The sequence below is a fragment of the Pyrgilauda ruficollis genome, unplaced genomic scaffold (assembly GCF_017590135.1).
Source record: "Pyrgilauda ruficollis isolate IOZ18807 unplaced genomic scaffold, ASM1759013v1 scaffold8, whole genome shotgun sequence".
In the NCBI taxonomy this organism is placed as follows: Eukaryota; Metazoa; Chordata; class Aves; order Passeriformes; family Passeridae; genus Pyrgilauda; species Pyrgilauda ruficollis.
This window is the reverse complement of record NW_024529932.1, coordinates 8,362,160-8,380,807: the sequence shown is the minus strand read 5'-3', so window position 1 is coordinate 8,380,807 and position 18,648 is coordinate 8,362,160. Positions and strand designations below refer to the sequence as shown.

The window sequence follows — 18,648 nt, the reverse complement described above, 5'->3', positions numbered from 1 at the left end:
ATTCGTTTATCAGTTTGCTAGCAGGTAAATAGTTTTGCTGCCATACTTGTCCACTGTGTACTGAAAATCCAGTTAAAAAAAGAGAATGGTGAGGAGTAGCATAGCAAGACCGTGCCACACTACTGACATATATAATACTGGGATATTTCTTACTGAGACCCATACCCGAACTTGGCTTCCCTTTACATTATTACCAGTATTTTAACTGGCAATTTTCTGGTGCTCAGAAATCAAATTCAAGCACATCATAAAGGTCTTACAAGCTAGTTCAAACTAGATTCAGGTACAAATAGGTGGAGAAATGATGGAAAGGGGAGGTCATTAACTGTGTGATCCTCTGCTAGTCTACAAAAATACCTAGTCGTAATTATACCTCATTGAACATCCTTCTTTTATTATGAAGGACAAACCCACTAAATATGATTAGTATCTGTTAGAATAATTTTAACTAGAAATCATATTATTTCCTAGAGTAGCTGTGTACATAACCTAAATACCTCTACTTTCTCCCAGAATTGTTACTCTACTTTTATGGAGGCTGTGGATCATTAGTGAAAAATCCTGGTGTATACCAGCTTCCTCCAACAAAAATCCTTGGACCTCCTTCATTTATATGAACTGTCTTGAATTTATGTGTAACGTATGTGTATTTTAATCATTAAATCCAGATTCTTTCTTCCTTGCTTTTGCTGACAGGAAGAAAATCCCTACCATATGGTCTACTTCAGATGCAAACTGTTTTTAAGTCCATGGTGAATTCCCTGGATTTGTAGAACATACATATACAGTTTCCTTTTGATTGTGCACAGGGTTACACAACTTAAGCTCTCAGATTTGGTCTGTGAATCCCTTCATTGTTCAATATAAGCTTTTAACATTGTGAGTGCTGCTGGAATGCTTTGTACATGTCTCCAAAAGGCTTTTGCTAGCAGAAAGGCTTTTGGGGCAAAGGCCTTAGAGTGTTTGAAAGTTAATTTATATTGCCATAACTCTAATCTGTAGAGGAATCTCGGGGTTACAGAATTTTGAGTTTTGGAAGGATACAGGACAACGTTGGGCTCCGTCACTTTGCATTGATGCCATTTCTGCAAGCCTTGGCATGCAAATTTTGGACTCTGTAACTTTTATCTCCTTCTATATAAAGCTCCTTCTGCTAGTACGGAAGGCTCATTTCAGTAACAATAAACACCCAGTCATTTGCAGTACTTAAACTGCTAAAAAATCCCTGTATATCAATCTGATCTAATTTTTAAAATTGATGCCAATTTAAATAAGTACCTTATAATGGTAAACTTAAGTACTTTTCAGCAGACAATTAAAATTAGCATGGGAACAGTAATTCAGTATGCAAAGGAAATACAAATACAAGGTCCGAGGATTATTATAAACCCCCCTCATTCATACTAACTGCATTCTTGGTTACGGCATTCAAAATGTTCTCCAACTGAAAAAAAAAAACAACAAACCAACAAACCCCAAAAGAGATTACCTGCATTAGAAACACTGTAGAGTCTGCAGTTTAAAACTCACTGGAAAAAAAAAAAAAAAAAAAGAAAAGAAAAAAAAGGAAAAAAAAAGACCCAAGAAGGATTCAGTTGCTCAGTGCTTTATTTCACAAAAGAATGAACATCTCAGCAAATGTGTAGTATCGTACTTTCCACATATCAGCAGAGCCCAGGCAGCAGCGAAATGTTACTGTTCTCTATTTACTGGGTGTTTGAAGGAAAAAAGTAAATTGAGCATAATGTTCAACTGTAAATATTGTCAAATACATCCCTGCTTTCAGTCTGTTTTAATTAAAATAGATCTTATGCTGCCTCCTGTTGGTCACCTACAAACAGAACATCTAAAATTTATCTCCACATTAGGAACTGCAGTCAGCACATTCTATAGCCTATACCTTACCTACTACCCTATATTAACCAGAGGAGGTAAACAGTTTTCTTTACAGAGTAATACCATAAATAAATCTGACCCAGAAAATCTACTCCATTTTGTGAATATAACGAATTTTTAACAGCAGTAAACTGACTTACTACAAATGTATTTAGAATAAAGAAAACAAATTAATTAGTCCTTTAATTATAATCATCAGATCTGTGCAAACATAATCAATAAAACACCTGAATAACTGATATATATTATAACAACTAAACCAGTATGATAACATTACCAAAGTGCCATAATGTTTTGATAGCATTCTTTAAAAATTAAGATTATCCAATATAATCATCACTGGATATTAAAATCCCACATACAATATATATTATCTTTGTGTATATTATACTGGTCATGCTTATAATGTATTCTGTGACATAAAATAGAATACTATTAGAAATGTTTTGGTTACATCATTTAAGTGCAAATAGTGGATTATAATTTTACATGCATTTTGTATGTTTAAACATCACTCTGTTTCAGTGAGAACATACATAATCGTTAATCTAGTTACCATTTTTAGAGGAAGGTCCTTTTTCATAAAGCTTTGATTCAAAGAGCTTTGAAAAGTCATAAAAGATATTAGAAAACTCACTTTGCATTAACTTTGTGACTTTTTTTTTAATTGCATAAATGCTCTGTAGACTGAAAAATGTTTCATCCAGACTACAACAGTTACTCATGCAAGTAATTCAGATTTTTTTGTGTAGTTCACTGAGATTTCTTACATTATTAGCAATTAATCACAGGGTTTGGAACATAGGTCCTTTCTTCTATGATAAAGCCTTGTTTTTAAACATGACTTTCTAACACTTCTGCTTCTTCTGCATTCCGTTCTGCTACCAGATTTAATACTCTGTATGTGGAAATGTCGCATATGATCCTTTTTCCTTCTGTGAGAGCTGTAGGACAGGTTTACGTGCCTACCTGCAGAAAATCAGTGCCATTTCACAGTAACTTTTCTGTAAGCAATGCTAGAAAGTAACTGACATTACTACATTATTTCCTGATCACTGAGTAAGAGCTCAACTCCCTGTGAAATCCATGAATGATTTGTCAAACTGGGAACTGACATTAGTTACTGCACAAGTATAGTGTAGAATATTAAAGAAGCATGTCTATTTTCCCAATTCAGCTTCAGTCAGTTTTCACTGTCTATAATTCCTCTGTACTCAGGAATTTCTCACATACATCATTGCTCTGTCTGATGTCAGATGCCAGAGTCTTATAGCTAGTAGCTGGGTGGAAGACTGCCAAAAAGATCTGCTGTAGGGAAAAACTTAGAGGAAAGAGCATCACCTGAATGACTCCCTCGCTTGCTGTTTATGTGACCCAGCAATCTGGTCATGACAGTGGCAATTAAAACACCCTTGCAATTCTCTAGTCTCTTCCAATTTGCATAGCTATTTTTACCCTTGTACTACGGGCATAATATGTTACTTTTCTCAATGCATAAATTGTCTACTCATATTACTCAGGTATAAACACAACACAAATACACAAGCAAAGGTGAATTGGGCCTTGTATTCCAACTACGTGACAAGTTGCAATAATTAATGGGGAATGAAGTCTCTATGCTACCCTGAGTAGCTTCATTAAAACTAAAACTACCATTTTCCTATGTGCTTGTTTTTTTCCTATTGTTTCAGTAAGTAGGAATAGTATTCTTCCTCTCTCTACTCAATACATTTGCTTTGCACGTTAGTGTAAAAGCAGTTGTGTCCAAATATAAAAATATTTGCATTTCTGCAAGGTGATTGTAAAGGTTACCTAGCTACATTTAATTAAAATATGATTTGGAGATTTATTATGAAAAAAAAACCAAAATAAATGTGGAAGTTGCCTGAAATACTGTAACAAGCTACTTACTTCTACAGAACTGACACACATATTAATATACAGAAATTACTGAGTGAAAGGGTCCTGTTCTATTAACATCTTCTCCAAATGTACATGATTTTATTTTATATACTTATGACAATTGTTATGATGAATGAATTTGTAAAGGTATCTGATAACAAATTACAGAGTCAGTCACAGAATCAGAACCTTCCATTGTGTACTGCTTAAAAGAGAAGGCTGTTCTAGGTAATATTAAGTTTTAAGCATTAATATTCAGCTTGGGTTTTACAAAAAGTACATGCAGTAGTGATGTGATAATGAACTTACCACAGTTATCTCAAGACATATGAAAGATGCCTCTGATGCCTCACTAAATTTTATTCATTATCTAAACTGCTTGAAAAGATATGATTAAATGTTTAGAACTATTATTCTCTCTGGCAGAAGACAACCTTACTGCTTTCACAATATTTATATGGGACATAAGGGCTCTCAGTGTCTTATCTAGATACCTGGAAGAAAGGAAATTCTCAGGCTGTGGAAGATTACAAATTAATTTATGAAACCTAGCTAATTTCAGTGTCCTCCTGTCAGAAAGAAGACTGACTTTGTAAGCATGAGATCAAATTTACTTCAAACGTATGGCTAGACTAATATTAGCACTAAAAGTCCTTTACAATTTTAACATGATCATAGCTGACTACTTAAAGTTTATCAAGCAATATATTGTGTAGTGTTTACTGTGTAATATTTTAACATCTAAAAATACAATGAAGTTCAAGATAAAGTGTTTAATTAATTTAAACCACAAGAGATGATTTCTCATCTCCAGTATACTATTTACTACTGACTTTTAATATGGGGGTGGGGGTGTAGTTTTGTAACTTTGTATTTGATGTATGACAAGATACAAACTTTTCCCATAGTTAACGGAAGCAACAGCTCGGATTCAGTTTACAGCTTGCTGCTATAAGCAGCCTAGTGACAGCTTAGTAGGTAGCACTGAAGACTTCAGAGATGAAGACTTGTGTTAGAAAACATTCCTGAAGTGTTTTTTCTTTAATTAGCAACATGACTGAAGCAAAGATATCACATTAATCATCTGTCCTGTAGAAATCTTACCTACCCTCCAGTATGTTGTTGCAGTGGACTTTGCCACAGTTAATTGGATGGAAACAGAAAATAAAACTACTACTAAGGCACAAGGATGGAGAAAAACTGGCAAAACTGAAGAGCTGAAGTAAGATGACAGGAATTATCAGTCTCTTCATGTTAGATACCTGGTTTTAATACTGTGAAGGTCACTTTGGCTCTTGTCCTTGCTAAGGTCATTTTGATAAGATAAAGCTGACAATGAATTCCTCTTACAGGTTTATGAACAGAGAAAATCTAAATAACACTAATGAAAATGTCCTTTAAACTTCAGTTACATAGGGAAAACAGTATCACAGTCAGTTTTCTCATTTAGCAATTTGTCTGTTGGGACAACTGTGAATATTACAGAAATAAACACATATTACACAACTAATTCCTCATGAATATTCCTTTTGGAAAATTAATATGATTTTGAAAATTATTCTGATAATTACAGAGTTGTATATAAAATTAAGTATATAATACTGTCTGTATAACGACTAGCATGAATGATATTTTAATGGAGTCTTCCAAAAGCAATCCTACAGTATTTAATCTAAACCGAAAATTTAAAACAAACTAGTACATATTTCTCCATCTGTAAACTAATACTTAAAAACTGTTCTACAACTTGTGCATTTAAATAGACTCTTTTGATTTGGGAGTTTCAAAATTCTCCAGAGCAAATTGTCAGTACGGGTGACCAGGGATCCCTATATTTATTAAACTGAATGACCTGACAGTAAAACTCAGTTAAGGCTCTTGGCATTGGTGAAACTTCTTCCCACTCAGACCTACTACTGTGGTAGACTTGAACTTCATCTGTGATTTCTTCTGGAGCATAATCACCACCTAGTATATAAATTTTGTCTTCTGTCCCAACTGCCCCTGCATTAAAGCCAGCACATTCAAAAGATCCTTCCCCTTTCCAAACACAGGTTTCTGGGCAGAAACTGTAAACCTTGTAGGTGGAGAGATCGCATATGTACAATGTACAGTTCACTGGAACAGCTTTGATTAGAGTTGCATGGAAAAACTGCCCAAATTCTGCTACAAGCTCAGACCACTGATCAGTCATAGCATTATACTTAAAGAAACAGTCAAGGGATGGATTAAAGGCATCAGTAATCTCTACTTCTGAGCCAAGGACATAAATTATATTCTGGCATGCACTTGCTTCTGGATAGTAGATACCTCTTGGTAACTGGCTTACAGATTTCCAGTCTTTGGAAAGAGGGTTATAGGATTCTACATCCAAAAGACTCCGAGTTTCTTGAGCTCCTCTGGTCTTTCCACCTATTACAAAGAGCTGATTTAAGGTTACAACAGATGTGTGCATTGTCCTTGGTTTTTTCATAGCTGACACTATGGCAAATTCATTGCTGACTGGACAGTAGCACCAGGTTTGGTCAGTGGCATCATGGAACGGTTCAGCAATATGAAGCCTGACAGTCCTATAACAATTACCCTTGCATCCTCCAGTTATAAATATTTTTTCTCCATAGCTAGACAAACTTGACCCTGGCAGATCAATCATGTGCGTATGTGGTAGTTCTTTCCATTTATCTGTTTTGATGTTGTAGCAGAATGTATGTCTGTTTTCTCCATCTTCATCAGTTTTATGAACAAATATATATTTTTCTGTTGTTGAAGGACGTGCATCTGGAAACAATCCACTGAAGTTCTGCACACTTTTAACTGCATCATTGATTATTACTGAGCAGTTAGCACTCTTAAGTAAGTGTTCTTCAGAATGCAGAAAGTCCTGCAAAGTCTTTTCAGGTAACTGGTGTAATCTCACTTTTTTAATCAAATTAGGCAGGTACTTCTGCCGTGTTTCTAAGTTGTGTTTGGTCCACTGGAGGACAGCTTTCAACACTGATTCTTCCTCAGGGACATCTAGTTCATCAGCCTCGAGACATTTTTGTAATATCTCAAAATTCATCTCCAAGAAGTCACTCGATCTGAGCAGCAATGAAAAGTGGTGTTGTACAAAATCTAGTGCATGATCAAACAAGCGGACGGACCCGTAACTTTCTGACAGAGAAAGCAACTGTAAGCAATTCACAAGATCAATACTTGTTATTAGGAAGTCACTGCAAGCTTTGGAAAGGAGTGAAACTTGAAGAAATGATGACAGTTGGAAGAGCATTTCCACATTGTCATTGGTTATCTCTGTTTTTCCTGTGTAAGCATAATCAAGAAAAGCTTTCACTGCCTTGGGTGATAGGTTACTAATAGTAACGTTGCCATCATCCCGTTCTTTCATATTAACTTCAAACATGGCTCTGTGAATAGAATACAGAAGATATACAGACAAATTAAAGATTTAGCAAACAGATGAGAACACTGATGTGGAAGGAGACAATTAGGAGCATGTAATAATGTGGGCTGGTCTAAAATAGGTCTAAAATGTGGAGGTTCTTATATGAACAATGAATTTACTTGGTGTGTTTGAAGAAAAAAATGATTGGTGATAAGAACATACTCAAAGTGATGGCTTAACAACATCATAGCAGCACCTGTGTTTTGTATGGATTTTCACAAACCGTGATGAAGTCTGCAGCTCTCAGCATGAGAGAAAATGTGAAATTTTTCAGGACAGCATCAGTTTCCACATTGGGAAAGAAAGCCTGATTTAAAAAAATACATAGCAAAAAAGCCCCATGAGTTAGGTCATGCAATGTGGATGAGTACATAAAATGATGTGGAAAAAACACCCCTTCCAAATTGCAGGCTGAGCAAATGGCCAGAGAGATGATGGGTGTAGTCCTCAGAAATAAAAGTAGGTAAGGGGTAAGTGAGGAGAAAAAACACAAGGAAACTTAATTCTTGCTTTAGAGTTGACAGAGAGATGTATGAGTGCAGGCCAATGTCAGAGAAAAAATGAGATTTTGATATGATTGCAGGACACAATGAAACTGTGCAGAAAGTAGATTGTGACTGAATACAAAGATTACGGTTGAAATTGTGGAATGAACTATTGACCAGGAGATTTGTGGAAATTTTATTACAGCTTTAACTGCTTTATTCTAACTCTGTAATAACATTTAACTCTTTCACACAATCTCACATGGCAAGGTAAAATAAAGTTTTACAATTGGGTAAGTGCTAGCAACAGAACAGTGCTGCAATATCCCTTGTCCTACCCTCCCAGAGATTAAGCCTCAAGCTAGGATAGCAGTGGCTTCTGAATATGACACAAGATAATAGTGGAGGAAGAGTTGGATAAATCATCAAATGCAAAGTAGAGAATCTGGATATTAATACATCATAGTTAATTAATATTAAAAAAAAAAGTGTTATAGTTAAGTTATACACTTAGTATCTCTGTTGTATGGGATTTTTAAAATCTCATCCTTTTCTGAAGCCAAAGAGGACAAAAAAACCATCCCTTTGTATAGCAAATACTCTTTGGGATGTGAACATCTGGTAAAGCAGGAACTTGTCTGACTTCCCAAACAAGAACATAAAATTACAATAAGACACCTGTGTCCCAAAGACCTCTTTGCATACTAAGTGATGACCCTTACAATCCTCCTCATTAACCCGTGAGGTATGAAATCTCTAATTAGGGAGTAAAATAGCAACTGAACAATACTAGTACAAGAAGAGTGATGCAGGCAAAGTCTTTAACTCTGAAAGCGAACAAGTGAGGATCAAAATGTTGCAGATTCTTCGGTTTACACAATGAAGCCAAAACTAAGAGAAGTCCAAAGGCCAAGGAAGACAAAAGGTGTTCAATTTCCAAATGTATGTAGTGTACGTAGGTACTTTTTATTCCTTGAAGATAAAAAATGGGCCTTGCATTGCAGGACAACTCATGAACCTGATGGCTGCTATTATCCATCATATCAACCATTAGGAGCAGGGAGAGATCTCTCCTGGCAGATTTTAATCTGAAGAGTCTGTAGGTAATGAAAAGGATACATGCGTTTCCATGTGCTTAACTTCAGTTCTAAAAATTACCACTGGAAGCTATTTCATCCTAGTATTTCTTTCTACCAGATCATCTCAGTGCTGTCAAGCAGTTAAAGACAAATTAAAGTAGTCCTGTATGTCAGAGAAAAAAACAAATCTGCTCCTACAGTGGAGAAAGTGCTCATTTCAGCTGTATTTCTTCTTTTTTTCAGTAATTCTTAGAACACATCTAGCTATCTTCTGTCATATACGGCAGACTCACTTAGACCATGGGATGTTCCAGGATACTTGAAAACAACACTAACCTATGTATAGGCAACCAAACAGAGGTTAATAACTCATTCCTGAGAGTCCATTTTTTCATTGTTAGATCTTAGTTTTGTTTTTAGTAAACGGTATTCAGAAACACTTTCAGTGTGGAATTGCAAGTGTGAACCTTTCTAATAAAAAGATTAGCAAGGCTTATTTATAAATTAATATTCTGTATGTGAATGAAGGCTGTCCCTTAAGAATACATAGCTTTAAGCACAAGAAGGAAGACTAATTTCATGCTGAAAGGCTGAAATCTGTAGTTAGGAAAAGTATGCATATCTGTTTAAATACCTGTGAAGAAAATCTCCACTATACTGACCACTCTTCTTGGACAAACAAAAACCAGTTCCATTCCAAAGTTATGTACAATTTATCCACAATTGCTCAGTACAAGATGTATTTGTAATCAATCGTTTCACAGTATAAATGTGTCAAAGTAAGTAGACTATCATGAAAAGTCAAAAAATATCCTTGCAGACCTTCAAGTACTGATACAGGCAACAGGTAACTCTTAAACAAACATAACCTGTGTCAGTTCAACCTAACAGCAGAACCACACATTTATGATTTGGAACTTGTATTACAGTTTTGACTGCTGTAGGAATCTGATTCATAGAGTCTTCATGGCTTTCTGAAAATACAAAGAGCCATATGTGGCATACCACTAAAACGATGTTTGAATGCTGTGCTCAAAACTCTGCAGGTATATGTAAATTGTGGGGGTTTTTTTAACTTTTGCTGTGTTTTGTTTTGACTTTTAACTCTATTCCCTCCCTCCCTCCCAGAGAACTTAGAATCTATTTCCTGCAAACTCACACCAAAATTAGGTTTACCTGAAAAAATCACTGCATGCTGCCAGTACACAACGATGACAGGGAATTATTTCATCTTTCACACGAATTTTAAAATCAAAAAATATATTTTGTTCTCTGAACTTTTGTAGTACTTTTAGAATTTGTTGTCCATGACCTTCAGCCACTAAGGAATTTATTTTATTTTCAGGAACAGAAATTCCATTGCAAATAGGTCTGCTAATGTAATCCCGTTGATTTTCCATGTTTTCTTCAATCTATTCCTGAAATGGAAAAATAAGTAATTGATTCTACAGTCTTATTATTATCAAAAAAACCAAACAAAATCAATACACCATAAAACAAAGAAAGAAGTTCCCAGCATTGAATTTAGTTTGTATATCATATGCAGTTAGAAATTTGTGTTACAATTGACTTTTACACTGAATTTGATAATACTACTACTTTGTAAAATACATACACACAGCAAATTTTGTCAAGTAGATTATCTGCCATATATCAATGAACAATTCTACAGATAATACCCACCTGAAGGAATTTTTTAAATAAAGTCCACAGGAAGCATATCAAGGAGTGTGTTTAATTGCCATTTAAGAGCAAGACTAGTCCTAAGCTTACCCTCAGAAAAAAAAACCCAAATACTTACAATTTTATTTAAAATTAAGATGGAAAAAGAAAACTTTGTTACATATTTTACATTCCAAAAGGCTGATCACTCTATATCTTGTAGTGGAAGGGAGACACAGGCTATCAGACTGCATCCTACGTGGATTCCCAGGAGGCGCTCTGGACTTCAATAATGGAATACAAACAACACCAAGAGCCTGGCTGAATAACAGGACTGCTGGGGCTTACCAAACAGGGTCATTTAGAGACAGTTTGGTGACAGTACACCTTTGAGTGCTTAGTCAATTGAAACTCATTTTGTCATGTACCTCTAGTCTTGTTAGGAAGCTTTGTGTTTGCCCACTCTGTTTCATTTACAGAGGCATAAATTAACTGGCTTTAGAACACATTTAAATTTAAGACCATCTCCCTTTCAGCAGCCAAGTTTTCTTTCTGGTGAAAATCCCTACACTGAAGTGTGTTTTTTTTTCTACAGTAAATTGGTTTGAACTGTTTTTTACAATGAAAATATTTTATACCACTTTGTCAATATAAAGAAACTTTAAACATTAGTATATTTTATTTATACCTATTTAAAGAGTTATTTATATATTGCAGATGCATAAAATGCCCTTACTGCAAATCTGAGTCAATACTGCCTATTTTAAAGCTTAAAGAATCATTCCAATTTTTTTTATTCCAGGATTTTGCTTCCACAATTGCAATTAAAATCAGCAACAGATAATGGCCCACCTGAATTGACAGGGGACAAAATATTCCAAACAAAACCCAGAAACAAGAAAATACTGGTTTTGGTTTTTAATTTTCTGAAAAGGCTCATCTGATGACACAATATATTCAGAGCAAACTAAACCATCAGGCAGTCTTCTTCATGTGAGGTACTTTCACAGCAGACTGATCTATACTTTATCTAGTCAGGTAGCTCCAACCACAAATAGACCTCCATGTCTCCTGGAAGAGAAGAGATCCAGTGATCTTGCTGCCAGCACTGGCACCCTTGGAGCAGGCATCTTCTCCTTCCCATGGTCAGACAATCTCAACGTATTCACTCTTTCCATTCTAAGCCTGAGGAACTAGGAAAATACAGAAGACAAGACCACCATTTATTCTGATAATGTATGGCCTCATAAACCCCAGCTTCCATAAATCATGAAACTTTTTCGTATGTCAGAATTCTCTAGAATATCCATTTCTTATGAATTTAAAAGCCTGCTCCTCAAAAGGCTGAATCTTCAAAAGCAGAGTTACTTCAACAACATTAGTCTCCCACATTTGAATGAAACTTTTTAAAAAAAGAAAGTGAATTTCAAAGTTTTTTTTGGCATCACATAAAATAACACTTCTTCTAAAAGAAACATAAACCTTTCTGCAAAATTCTGGAACTTACAATTGATACTAGACATCTTTCTCCACTTACATGTAATTTCTGTAGCAAGCTCCAACCTACAATGTGCTTTCTTATGATAAAATTACCAATTTCAGTAATATTTGTATTTGTATTATGAACATGGAAACATCTACAGTAATCAAGTCTAACTATGCTATTTTAGGCAAGATATCATATGATCACTTTCACACAAGCAATCAATGTTTCATAAAGTTTTCTTTTACCACACTATTACCACAAAAACTCTATTCCAGTACATTGCTATAGAGACTCTGAATTACACATCAATTTATTAATGCTTACATATATTTGTTCTTCTGTTAAAATTGTTATTTGACTTAATTTTCCTTTGTATATTTATTCATTCTTACAATTATCAAGAGTGTTGATATCCTCTCTCAACTTTCATTCCAATTAGTAATTGTCAAACTTTCCAAGGTCCACTTAAAAGGCTAAGTTTCTGGTTTTCCTTATTATTGCTTGCAGTTTTCTCTTTACTCCAGTTTGATCCTAAATTTCTTTCCCTGATACAAGATTTGTTGTACAACATTATGGTTCATCACTGTCTCACTAGACCAATTTCCAAGTCATCTAGTGCATCCTAATCCTAATTTCTAATAGCAGTATCTCATTATTTTCTTAAAAGCAAAATTCAGCAGTGTATCTTTAATGTTTTTATTCACAATTAAGGAATGTAGTAATGAACACTGTGCAACGACTTAGCCTAATTCACCCTTCAGTCCATTAAAAAAATACATATTAATAAATTCAATTTCCAGCTGTCTTGTAGTCAATTCCTGACTTACTTTATAATTTTGGTATTAATGTACCACTTCACTGAATCTCTTGATTTTAGAGCCCTCCAAACTCTCTTAACAATTCAGCTAAACTTGGAATGTTAAACAAGGCATTTATAATTATTTCATGCATTCTCCTACAAAGCCATATTAATTATCAGTAGGGGTTTTTATAAATATTTGATCAACTGTGACAAAAGGATAAGAAACGTAGGGGGTGCAGATATATGTTGAAGAGGTCTGCAGCTCAGGAATTTGCTCCATAACCTCCCACAGGATTCCAATTACAAAGCCTGTCTTCATGTGGATTACCAAGAACCAAGCTCCAGTAAATGGTTCATTAGAATTGGGATCTCTTACTCTTGCTTTTTCAGACATGTCTGTGTGCTGCTCAGCAACCAGCCTTCAGCCTCTCCTGGAACATGACACAAGTACTGCCGTACGTGATCCAATCTCTCACCACTTGACAAAATCTCCCTGCTCGCGTACTGGACCTTTAGAGTCTTACACTGGCAAATGCCCCCTTAGCTATTAGCCTGCTTTTCTAAAAAAAAACAAAAAAACCAAAAGACAACAAACCAAGAATTTGGTTGACAAACACAACTGAAAATTATTCCAAAACTAAACTCCCCTAAAGTTAAAGTTTAAATTTAAACATTTGCCCAGGCTTATATTTATTGTAAGACACCTCAAAACACAAGGCCAGTTGGCTGCTATAGTGAAAACTGATACAAACTTCACAGTTATTAAGGTCAACCCCATACAACACATGTGTGGGGGACATATGTGTACCTCTCAAAACTATCTGTACAGGTCTCCAGTTGAGGGGTCAGGCATTCTGCATGCCTGACAGTCAAGTGGCAAGCAATGGCCAGTCTGTGTAGGGCCACAGAGCAGCCAGCAGTTGAACAGGAGGCTGGGGATAGTAAGCTACTTTTGGTCGTTGTGGTGGATGAAATAAGGGACTGCCTGGGATATTGGAGGGTAAGAGCATTCTTGTGATCTGTCACAAAATCCAGTAATAAGGGCCTAGACCTCATGAGTTGTGCTGTTTATGAGACTCCTCTGTCATAGAAGCATGGAGTGGTTTGGGTTGGTAGGGCCATTAGTGATCACCTAATTAGAAGCCTTTGGCAGTTTTAACACTGTCCTTTTCCCAGGACACTAAGGGACAGAGCAGTCTAGAACATAATGGGCTCATTGATCCAGATGCCAGGTAGCCACACTGAGAACTCTGATAAGACCATAGTCAAAATATGAGATATACACACATTCCTCTTAGTATCTAAGCATTTTAAAAGCTACAAGTGTTTAACTGACCTTGATTCCATGCAAACAGCAGCCAAAACCTCACTGAATTTCTAGTGGAACTTTTCACTTCACCAATGCTAATGCTCCCTTTCCAAAGATATATGGAGGATGTAACATATTTATGATTGTCTTTTAGTTAGCACCATCAACAATCCTTCTTAAGTGTTCTTATAATTCTGTACCTAGAAGATACTGAAATGTGTAATTTATACTTTTCCTTTGGGAAGTTCAAATGACCTTTATATGTGTATTTTATAACCTGGATATATGTTAAATCCTAGATATTATACTAGGAGACTATAAACACAGCATACTGTTAAACTCATAAAGGAGACCAAAAACATCCAGGACAGACATTTTCAGAACATTCAGGCACACACTAAAAAAATAACCACTGCAGCAGACCTCCTAGAAATGACTTTCATATCCATTTTACCAGATCAGAAACAGTAAAGCAAACAGAACTGTGCAGTGACCTTTGAGAAGAGATGAACTTTTGTTTGTGCAGAATCTGTTGCAGTTCCTACCATAGCACTGATGGGAACATACATAATGTATGTATATTAATAAACTTTTGCTGAAAAGATTTTGCTAAACCAACAGTCCAAATAGCCTTAGCTGCTACAACTGATAAATAAAATGGTTACTGTAGTTTAAATATGCTAATGAAGTTGAGAATGGTGGAAGATTTGCAATTATTTCTTGGTGAATAACCAAGGAAAAGATATCAAACTAGGGAGAGGATATGTAACAACAGTGAAGCATGAACACCCAAATGAGGGTCCAGAAAGGCAGTGGCAAAGGCAGTGGCAAAGTGTTTGCTCACTTTATAATAGTGAGATAAAAATATACATACAAATATGTGTGACTTTGAAATAGCCTAGGGAATTCTGTTTTGTGGAAGCACTGAGCACAGATAAGTATCACACATAGCTCAGCTTGTACTTGGCCAGGAAAAGCCCCTTAGGGCTGTGTCTGCCTGACAATAAACAGGACCAAACCCTTGGAATGGGACTGAGGCTCGAGACTGTACCCAGCACAAGGGAGCGGCCATTCAGGAATTACAAAGAACACTGTGCAGGCAGACATTCTCTCCTCTTCCAACAAAGCTGGCAAAACCAGTCTAAACTCAACCCCGATTTGGTACTTTATTATTTACAACCAATTGTAAAACAATCTGTCTGCTTTTATCTGAAAGCACAACACAGCAGGGCTACAGCACTCACCAATTAAAAAAAAAATTAAATCTTCGTACTTCATAGCAGGTAACTTATGAGAAATAGATTGTTCTTCAATGGAACATTATGTTTATTACATGGCCTTCTCCCAGCTTGGATAGTATGTCTTACTAGGGATCAGGATTTTAAAAAAGGGAAATCCAAGAGCTGGTATTTTACAGAACACTTTATGTACACAGGATGAAAGAATTAACCACAGTGAAGATGAAGAAATTGTACAGATTTCTCTAAAGAACTTTCAGGGTGTCTTTTCCATATAAAATTTAACAGTGCATTAGTATATGTTTTGAAAAGGTCAAGATCAGCATTCTAAGATCTAATATTGAAAGTATTACATTATTGAGTCTACCATATACCCATCAAGATGATCTACTACTTTCATTCCTTGTCCATTCAAAAGGAGAGAAACGAATGACTTGTTAATAAGTTTTCAAGACACCACTCTACACTATGCATCTAATTTAACATTCACTGAGATGAGTATGAGTGGAACACATACCTGTAGGATTTGGCGACACTTCTAATTAATGACTGAAAAGACAAGAGTGGTTTAAAATGTAATTAAACTATAAATACTGAGTACTAGTTCTGTGCTTTTATATTCCGTTAATGTGTTGATTGCCACTGATAGCCTAAGATTGAAAACACTAAAAGAATTCCTGCTTCCTGCCTGGAAATTCCAATGCAACTGAGTCTCACAGGTTTTTCATAAATAACTGAACTTCAAAGAAAAGTAATTTTCATTCATTCAATAATTTTCAGTAATTCAATCATTTTAGCAAGAAAAAAAAAAAAGCACAGGACATTTTGAGACATTTAATCCACAAAAATGACATTTATCAATAATAAATGTTGGGATAGTATTCTCAGATTGAAAGGTGACACAGAGACTTTAAAGCTTTGTGTTCCTTAGAAGTGATAAAAAAAAAAAATCAACGTGGAAAAAATCCCAGCATGGTACCAGTAGGAAGTAAAGAAATTGCACTAATTCCTGGAAGCATTCCAAAAGTGGAAGATTCCCACTCTGCAAGCAGTGATCATTAAATGCATGTTGCCTGATAAAACACATGAACCCATTAAGATAAAGCAGTAATCACTAAAAATAAGTAAAACTGGCTGCATTTTATCCTAAAATTAAATTTCTCCAATTTATCAAGTTACTTTACAAATTATTTTCTTAGCCAAAAAAGATCAAGAACTGTAATTTTAATTTTCAGGAAAAAATGGAATTAAAATGACACACTGTACTTCTAATTCTGCTGAAAATAACTGCAAATTCTGTAAAAGAAAATGACAGCTTTTAATGGCTTCTGTAGTCTGTCACTTTTGCATGTGATTAAAATGTGGGTTTTTTTCAAAACATGTATGCAATATTGAGCACCTTTAGTGAATAATTTAGCATGCCTTATTATAATAGCACGTTTTACTTTAAAGTGTGGGTTTATATTTATATCCATAATTACATTACATATCATACAATGCATCTTGAGCTTCAGTTTGCATTTACACACAAAGCTCATTTAAAAAAAATATATATAATCCACCAGTGAAAACGGTGCTACATATTTAAATCTCTTAAGTAGAGAGCATGGACAAGCTAAACCTATCAATCAAACCAGAGGGGATTTTTTTGGGACTAGGGAAAATCCACAATCCATTAGTATTATCAGTAACTAAATATACAAAATGCCACAATTTTCTCTTCAAAGTGCACAGAATACAAAGTTTGAAATGTAAGCCTCAGCTACAGTTTGACACTGGTGAAGAGCATTTTCCTGGGATTTTTCTTGACTGTGTTAAATCCTCCTGTGCTGTCATTTAACTTTGTCTATGGGTTTGGATAATGCATAAGATTATGCCATTCCTTGCTTTGTTAAATCACGGAGAAAAATAGGAATAATATTTTGAAAAAAGTCAAAAAACCCAACTGGTTCCTTGATTAAACATTTTTTTTTATTCAACATTACTTCTGTGTTTAAAATATTTTGCAAAGACCAATCTATACTCAGCTGTAACTGAGACTTACTCTGGACAGAAAGACCTTCTGGCCTTTGCAGAAACAGCAGTTTTCCATATTAACAGTGAGCTAGTAACAATGAACAACAACAACAAAAAAGGAGGATTGTAACAACTACCTGCAATAATACAATTTTCAGCATTTTTGCATCATTTGTACATGGTCTATAGAGGATGGATGAAGTGTAAGTATTTCTAAAGACAAGCAACAGAAAGGTTGTAAATTTTCAAATAGGCCCCAGTTTTTTAGCTACGGCTCAACTCCAGAACCAAAGGACAAACAATTTATTACCTTTTGAGGATTTACAGGTGGACTATAATTGAGGGAAAATGGGAATCCAGTTGACAACCACTGGAATTCTTAACGGAACAATGAGCACAGGATACAAGAGGCTTTTGTTTGCACAGATCCTTAGGAGCCAGAACCCCGCTAAGGTGAAGTAGCGCGCTGCATCTGCTCTGGGGACAATCAGCTCCTCTTTATAATCAATAAAAGGTAAACAGAGCCCAGCCCGCTGCGCCAGCTCTGCCAGCGGCCCGGACGGCTCTGCAGCGGGATGGACGCGCTGAGGGCAGAGACGGGCCGCGCATCACCTGTCCGCAACGGGGCGCGCTGCCACTAAGAACCACCTGCCCCGGACCCCCCTCGAGGGCAGAACCACCTCCCTGTGCCGCACAGGGCCGAAGGAGGCAGAATTTAGCGGGCAACTACGTTCCTTGCGCCACGGCCCCAGATATCGGCCGCCCGCAGCCCCGCCCGCCGGGGGAGGGCAGCGGCGTCCGCGCCCCTACCGCGCATGCTCAGGCCGCCCGCGCCTGCGCCCCGCGGCGGCTCCGTTCATTCTAAGGGTGGACTAATTCTGACAGGACGGGCGGGATGGGGCAAGGGGATCCCCTTCCCTCACAGCGCGACCCGGCCGCGGCATGCGGCGCTCCCCGCCACTGCCGCCTCTCCGCAGGCGGCGAGGCGCCAGTCCCCCCTGAGCGCTCCCTCCGAGCAGCGCACACCCACCTGCAGCCAACACCCGCAGCTCACCGACCGGTCTGGCCCACCCTCCGCAGCAGCCGCGCCGGCAGATTGGCTCCTTCCGGCGTCATTCTCCTGCTCCTTGCACTCGGAATGGTTCCGCCTGCCGCCACTCCAAGTGAGAGCCCGCCCATCTGCCCTGGCTGACGGCACCGCGGGCGCAGCTCCGCCGCAGGCACCGCCTTTCCCCTGATAGGTCGCTACCTGGCGCATCCCGCTGTCACTCACAGGGCGCCTAACAGTGGGTTAGTTAGTGCTCTTGGGGGCGGGGCCTTTCGTGCTTCGC

At 36.9% G+C, this 18,648-nt stretch overlaps 1 protein-coding gene across 6 annotated transcripts; it reads right to left on the bottom strand.

The window, feature by feature from the left end:
- Window positions 1-1,590: 1,590 nt before the first annotated feature.
- Window positions 1,591-18,487, bottom strand: KBTBD3 (kelch repeat and BTB domain containing 3). Of its 6 annotated transcripts, none has more exons than XM_041487392.1 (5): window positions 17,930-18,087; window positions 17,628-17,794; window positions 11,527-11,659; window positions 9,981-10,222; window positions 1,591-7,202 (listed from the first exon to the last, which is right to left on the bottom strand). In XM_041487392.1, exons 4-5 carry the CDS (start codon window positions 10,202-10,204, stop codon window positions 5,582-5,584), a joined length of 1,845 nt encoding a protein of 614 aa, XP_041343326.1. In that variant the 5' UTR covers window positions 10,205-10,222; window positions 11,527-11,659; window positions 17,628-17,794; window positions 17,930-18,087; the 3' UTR covers window positions 1,591-5,581. The 6 variants fall into 6 exon arrangements, with proteins under 6 accessions (XP_041343326.1, XP_041343327.1, XP_041343325.1 ...); XM_041487393.1 differs by having other exon boundaries at window positions 17,628-17,789; XM_041487391.1 differs by lacking the exons at window positions 17,628-17,794; window positions 17,930-18,087 and adding an exon at window positions 18,348-18,487.
- Between the last annotated feature and the right edge of the window lie 161 nt (window positions 18,488-18,648).

Coding starts and splice junctions, on each gene's coding strand:
- KBTBD3 (XM_041487391.1), bottom strand. CDS start 10,204: ATGGAAAATCAACGGGATTACATTAGCAGACCTATTTGCAATGGAATT. Junction 7,203..9,980: donor GCATGCAGTGATTTTTTCAG/GTAAACCTAATT, acceptor TTCTATTCACAG/AGCCATGTTTGAAGTTAATA.